The sequence below is a fragment of the Zonotrichia leucophrys genome, chromosome 1 (genome assembly GCF_028769735.1).
Source record: "Zonotrichia leucophrys gambelii isolate GWCS_2022_RI chromosome 1, RI_Zleu_2.0, whole genome shotgun sequence".
In the NCBI taxonomy this organism is placed as follows: Eukaryota; Metazoa; Chordata; class Aves; order Passeriformes; family Passerellidae; genus Zonotrichia; species Zonotrichia leucophrys.
The window spans coordinates 59,920,623-59,927,323 of record NC_088169.1 but is presented as its reverse complement, the minus strand read 5'-3'; the positions used below and the strand labels follow the sequence as shown (position 1 = coordinate 59,927,323).

Here is a 6,701-nt window from a genome sequence, read left to right as displayed (position 1 = left end):
TACCAAGGGGTATTTAATACTAAAATCCCACATTTTAGAGCATATGGGATGCCAGAACAGACAGATCCCAAATCCCAATGAGACTCTAGCTTCTTGCTGCTGAAAGCTGTTATGGGAACAGGAACAAGTGACGTTAGTTTCCTACCATTTGATGGTTGCCTTGCACTAGGTTGGTCCAAACTCCTGATCAGGCAGTGAGGAGCATCAATCCACTTACAGAAGGGCACGAGCTCTGTTGCAGGAAGCAGCACAAATTTGATGCCAAAGCCTAGTGCGATGAATGATTCTTCATCTGTGACTACATCCTGTTGGCCCTGCCAGGGGAGTCTAGGAACCTGCTGTGAAGCTGTTGGGGTATGTAACCCAGGCTTTTCAACTACATGAGGAAGAACCAGCTTATCAGAGAGCCCTGCTTTTTTTGACAGAGAGCCTTCCTCTCCCTGAGCTCAGTTATGACTAATTACTTACCATGCAGGCGTTGCTCTCTGCATCACTGGTCATTAGCCAGAAGGGAGGCTACCAGCTTTCTTTCTCAGCACCCGTCCTCCAGCCACAACTTCAGCTCTAAATTTAACCAAGATGACCCTCTAAGTTCATTAGATGCATCACAATTTTTACTACCAGACTTTAGAGGAACCACCAGATTTGCTCACCTGTTTTCCTGACCGCAGGAGATGTACCACAAATGTAGCTTCCCAATTGAGTCTTGCATCAGCCTGATTTAAATTCCCTTTAAGTACAACCTCTGAAACTCTTTGCCCACCCCAAATCTTTACATCATGGTATTTTTGAAGCCCCAGATAAAACTCAGACCCCGTGTGCATAAAAACTTGATTGGCTTCTGCCACTCTTGCTACAGAGGCCTGAGAAAGCTGGAAGTTGGGGGAGGAAGGGGATTTTTGTTGGTTAAGGGACATACAGGTGGGATGTTTTCAGCTTACATTTTGAGGCACAAAGCCAAATAGGGCCTTGTTTATATCTAAGAAAGTTTTATATTTCCTTGGTAAGCCATATTTTATAGATATGTACCATAACAATTAGATAAATAGTTATAGAACTCATGATAAAACCCCAATCCTTAGCCTTGGATTATTGATTTTTACAAAATGTGAAGTTATATAGTCCACATAAGGAGCAGTTCTCCCTTTTGGAAAACTTCAATCAAATATTAAAACTCCAGTACAAGTGTTACTTCTGGTGTAAGCATTTTTTGAGCACAGGAAGAAACCTTCATGCTTCATTTTGTTTCATTAAATGCTATTCTATACCTGATTTCAGCCGAAGGATTTGAGATCTGCTTTTAGCTTGAAACCCCCATAGGAAGGAATTTCAAAGCTCTGTATGTTTTTTTTTTCCCCAGGACAGTCATTTCAGTGAGAAGAGAAATCTGTACCATAGAAAATGTCAATATAATCAACATTTTTGATTCCTGTTCTATGCACCTTTCTCTTGATGTATGTACACAAACGCAAGTTACTGTCCTTTAGTAAGGCTGCTTTAACAAGGGATAAGCATTTGAGCCCACACCCATAGAGCCTGACTCAATGTCTCAGCCAGAGCAGAAAGCAAAGTGCTCGGGTGGCTGCTGATGCAAAGACATCGGCACAGCACGGACGTTTCCACTGATGAACAGAGCTTCCCTTGCTTCCCTAAAACCACACCAGTCCCCACCCGAGAAGGATCGAGCTGGGAGAGCTCAGACCACGCAGTGACAAGCAAAGGCTGCCTCTGTCACCCCAGCCTCCCTCCCACCCAGCATTAGAAGCTTTAGAGCTAAACCTGCCGAGGTATTGCCAGACACCAACAATGGGCAAGACTAAAAGTAGCTCCTTCCCACTGCATTTCCCAGCACAAAATACTTTTGTTGACCTGTGAAGACCTCTATGCTCTGAAGCATGAAATCCATGAACAGAAGCCTCTGAACATCACAAAACCTTTATTAGTGTTTATCAGTGATACAGATTACAGGAACCAAAGGCAATTAAATAACACTTAAGTTGACCACAGACTCAAGAAATACAAGTCACATTTGGCAAGGCAAACTTCTCAGTACACTAGATTGCTTAGGTTATTATTACACTGTGAAAGAGGAATTTCCCTTACAAGATTCTACATATTCAGGATATTATTATTAATATTAATTGTTATTACTGTGTCTTTCAGACAGCTCCTTTGGCAAGAATTCCCATTTTTAAGTATTTATTATATAAAAATATAACAAATTTTCATTATGTACAAACATTACATTACACAATGTACAGGTTAAAAACACTACAAAAAATGGCAGGCCATGGGTAAACCAAAAGTAAAAGAAAAAACCCCAATGTAGAAAACATGAAAAGAAATTTAAATACTGCACATTTCATAAAAATTACATTAACTACAAACAATTTTTTTTGTTTGCAAATATCAAACAGTACTGATCTGATTGGAAATCTTTCCCAAACGACTTCATTTTTAAGGCACATCTTGCATATTTACACATACGACACTAGATCTGGTCAATAACTTAAAGGCTCTCGGGAGTGACCTAGCTGTGTGCGCAGGGAGGGGTGCACTTGACGGGGAGCACTCTGGGCTATGCCTTCTCAGTTGTCTCAGTCTGGGGGCCCAGGTATCTAGTTGAGGGGGCTGGGAACAGGGGCACCCCGATCTCCTGAAGGTCGGGGAGCCGTGCAGGGCGCGGCGGGGAGAGGAGCGTGATCGTCCGGTCAAAGTCCCTGTGCAGCACCTTCTCGTAGACACTCTGAAGCCCCACTGTTTTGGGCAGCTGGGCTTGATAAAAGTTGTCCCTGCGAAGGGGATCCCTGGGCAAGGACGTGCTCTTGCAGAAGGTGGAGAGGGGTGCTGAAGGATATGGAGAGGGATGAGGGTTGGCTCGGCCACAGGAGGGGCTCCAGCAGCGGTCGGAGTGCCCCAGGATCTTGCATTCAGCTGTGCATGCCCACAGACCTAGAGAGAGAGATAGGGGAGGAGAAACCTGTCGTTACTGCAGGAATAAATCCACACCGTTCACAATCCTTAGAGTTACCAGTCACAGGATGATTCACTGCACTGATGGTGGGAGTGGGGAGGCTTTACAGCGCAACAAAAACCCAGGCTTGGTTAGGTAATTTTGTTAGGGACACTCCTCGCAATTCTAGCTTTAAGGGAACCAATTTTTGGGAAAAAATCCAATCCTACAGCACTTCTGACAAATGCTAATTTGTGCTGGGCTCTCAGTGCAGAGAGGAACCAACACCTAAAAACAGCCTGCTCCGAGGAGATGGGCAGTTTGAGCCATGCAGTGTCTGGCTTCCCCCTCCAGCTGCCCTGCCTGACCCCAGTGCCCCACGGATGGGTCCCTTCATCCACCTCCCCATCCATCCATCTTTCTGTCTGAGGTCCAGGGGGGAGCAGGGGCAGAACCCTTACCGTTCTGCATGTGTGTGATGAGATCTTTCTTCAGGGCATCTCCGCTGATATCCGAGTCGCTGTCGTTAAAATCACTGTCGCCTTTGCCGCTGTCTTTGCCACTGAACTTCTCTGCCTCCCGGCCGGAGATGGTGTTGAAGGAGTGTCCCTTCCAAATGGCCACGGGGGGAGCAGGCTCCTTGTTGTAGCTCGGAGTGGCAGCAAAACCCTGCTGGCGGGGAGGAAAATCAAAGGAGACATGAGGGAGGGAAGTGGTGAAAAGTAAATCAACATTAACTGCACCTCTGCAGCTAATTCACATCCTCCAAGACACCCCCCAACCCTTTGCCCCGCTCCCCTCTGGTGGGACCTTACCTCCCCACTCTGTCCCCTCAGCCTCTTCTGACCCTCATAGAGGCAAGTGCTGTCACTGCCACTCTCAGTGGTGGAGATCTCTTCAGCCGCTGGAGAGGGGTCGGGGCTGGTGAAGGAGGTTTTGCTGGGAAAGGTTCGGACCTCAAACATGTTCCCCCTCTGGCTGCCCTCCTCCTGCTGGCCCTTCTCCAGGTGGGAGATGTCTATTTGGTCCTTCAGGGCAGTGTTGTTTTTGATGTTGTTCCCCTTCTTGCGCCTGTTGCAGGTGGTGGCGATGGTGATTATAGCCACCAGGAGGAGGGTGCAGCTGCCTGCCAGGACAATGATCACGATCAGAGGGATGTCCCACTGCAAAGCCTTTCCTTCCCAGGAGCTGGGCTTGGCTATGTCTTGGATACTGGACGGAGCAGTGGCGGTCACCAGGAAGTTGACTGTGGCAGTTGTGGCCAGGGGAGGTCTGCCATTGTCTGTCACAGTGAGGATGACCTTGAATAGCTGTCCCAGCTCCTCAGAGAGGTCACCCCTCAGCACAATGTCCCCAGTACTTGGGTTGATGGTGAAGAGGTCTTGCTGGGACTCTTCCAGGAAGGCAAAGGTGAGCTCAGCATTGGCCCCATCATCTGCATCTCGAGCTTTGATTTGGGCCACCAGGGAGTCACGGGAGGTCTTGCTGGACACACCGATTTCCACAGTTCCATTGGTGAGCACTGGCTGGATGATGACAGGAGGGTTGTCGTTCTGGTCCACCATTCTCACTTTGACAACAGTGCTGCTGGAGAGCTGTGGGGAGCCACCATCAGTTGCCTGGATCCTCAGGTCCAGCTGCTTGAGGATCTCGTAGTTGAATGTCCTGAGGGCATAGATGGCCCCAGTGGCGGGGTCCACCGAGACATAGGTGGAGATGGGGGCCCCCATGACCTGTGTCTCCAGGAGCCGGTAGGTGACCTTACCATTGTGGCCAAGATCAGGGTCACGAGCCACCACGGTGGTGATGTAGGCGCCCGGGGGGTTGTTCTCTGGCACAGCTACCTCGTAGAGCGGCTTGGCAAAGAGCGGCGCGTTGTCATTCTCATCGCTCACCCGCACCGTGTACTGCCGGACGGTCTTGAAGGGCGGCGAGCCCAGGTCCTCAGCCACCACAGTGAGGTTGTACTCGGGGATGCGCTCGCGGTCCAGCGCCGCCGTGGTGACGATCATGTAGCTGTCCTCGTAGGCCCGCTGCAGGGCGAAGTGGTCGTGCCCACGGAGGCTGCAGCGCACCTGCCCGTTGGCGCCCGAGTCGCGGTCCGTGGCGCTGACGAGGGCCACGAAGCTCTCCGTGGCCGCCGCCTCGCTGACGTAGGCCACGCCGGCCGCGCTGGCGGCGCCACGGAGGGCGCTGATGCTGATGCGCGGGGCGTTGTCATTGACGTCGGTGAGGCGCACGACAACGGTGCAGGTGGCAGCACGGGGGCTGGCCCCGCGGTCCTGGGCACGCACGTCCAGCTCGTAGGTGCGGGTGCGCTCGTAGTCCACGGCGGCCTCCAGGGTGAGGTGGCCCGAGCGCGGGTCGAGGCGGAAGAGCCGCCGTGCCTCAGGGGGCACCTGGCTGCTGAAGGCATAGACCACCTCACCATTGGGGCCCTCATCAGGGTCAGCAGCATCCAGATCAATCAGCAGGGAGCCGGGCGGCGCATCCTCAGGCAACTCCACTGTGACTGAGCTCTGGGCAAATGTGGGACTGTTGTCATTGGCATCGAGAACACGGACATGCACGGTGGCTGTGCCTGAGCGCGCTGGGCTGCCACCATCCTTAGCCACCAGCTCCAGGGTGTAGGAGGGCTGGCGTTCACGGTCCAGCTCCTGGAGCAGCACTAGGTCGGCACAGCGTGCCCCATCCGCCCGTGTCTGTGCCTCCACACCGAAGTGGCTGTTGAGGGAGACCTGGAAGCTCTGGATGGAGTTGGAGCCCACGTCCTCATCCACAGCCACCTCCAGCGGGAGCCGAGTGCCAGGTGCAGCACTCTCTGACACCTCCAGCGCCATCTGGGCATGGGGGAAGCGCGGTGCATTGTCATTGATGTCACGCACCTCCAGCTCCACGTGCACCAGGCGGTAGCGCTCCCGCCAGCAGCTCACCACGTCGAAGGCCAGGACACACTGCGGGGCTTGGCCGCACAGCCGCTCCCGGTCCAGCCCCGCTTCACCGATGCTCAGCTGCCCGTCCTCCTCCCTCACCCGCACCAGCGAACTGTTGCTGAACTGCCGCATCAGACGAAAGCTCATCTCCCCCGGCGCCTTCACCGGCATCTCATCGGCCAGGGTACCGATCACCGTGCCCGGCGCGCCCTCCTCGTCGGTGCGATACCTCACCGTCTTGCAGCGGGACAGGGCCAGCAGGCAGGCGGCGGCCAGCAGCCGCAGGGGGCTCATGGCAGCGGCGCGGGGCTCAGCCCGACGGCGCGGTGCGGACGGGACGAACACAGGCTCGGGCAGGACACACCGGGATAGCTCCGCCGCCGTCTGCGCCCGCCCGCGCCGCCGCGCCGCCTTTCATAGACGGCGCTATGCAAATGAGCGGGCGGCGGAGCCAATGGGAGGCGGCGCAGCGCGGGCGGCGGGCAGCCCCCGGCGCGCCCCGGGCCGGGCCGGGAGCGGGGTCGGGGGGCGCTCGCCTTTGTTTTCTTTAACTCTGCGGGGTCTGGGGGGGTTCTTTTCTTTTTCCCTTTTTTTCCCCTTCCCCCGCACCGTCGCTATTTCTTTTCCTCCGTTCATTTATTTAGTTTTTCCTCCCGCTCCCGTCTCTTCCCTCTCTCTGGAGGCGCGGCAGCGGAGCTGGCGCGGGGAGCGCGGAGTGCAGTGCGCGGTGGGGTTTGTTAATCCTGCCGGCAAGTCGGGACAGGTGCCGTGCCGTGCCGTGCCGTGTCGTGGCATGTCGTGCCGTGTCGCGGCGT

The 6,701-nt window shown here is 53.9% G+C and overlaps 1 protein-coding gene across 2 annotated transcripts; it reads right to left on the bottom strand.

Moving 5' to 3' along the window:
- Positions 1–1,919: 1,919 nt before the first annotated feature.
- Positions 1,920–6,259, bottom strand: PCDH8 (protocadherin 8). Of its 2 annotated transcripts, none has more exons than XM_064713958.1 (3): positions 3,769–6,259; positions 3,415–3,625; positions 1,920–2,952 (listed from the first exon to the last, which is right to left on the bottom strand). In XM_064713958.1, the coding sequence occupies exons 1-3, from the start codon at positions 6,178–6,180 to the stop codon at positions 2,579–2,581; spliced, it is 2,997 nt and encodes a 998-aa protein (XP_064570028.1). In that variant the 5' UTR covers positions 6,181–6,259; the 3' UTR covers positions 1,920–2,578. The 2 variants fall into 2 exon arrangements, with proteins under 2 accessions (XP_064570028.1, XP_064570037.1); XM_064713967.1 differs by having other exon boundaries at positions 3,415–3,622.
- Between the last annotated feature and the right edge of the window lie 442 nt (positions 6,260–6,701).

Coding starts and splice junctions, on each gene's coding strand:
- PCDH8 (XM_064713958.1), bottom strand. CDS start 6,180: ATGAGCCCCCTGCGGCTGCTGGCCGCCGCCTGCCTGCTGGCCCTGTCC. Junction 3,626..3,768: donor TGAGGGGACAGAGTGGGGAG/GTAAGGTCCCAC, acceptor CCTCCCCGCCAG/CAGGGTTTTGCTGCCACTCC. Junction 2,953..3,414: donor CATCACACACATGCAGAACG/GTAAGGGTTCTG, acceptor CTCTCTCTCTAG/GTCTGTGGGCATGCACAGCT.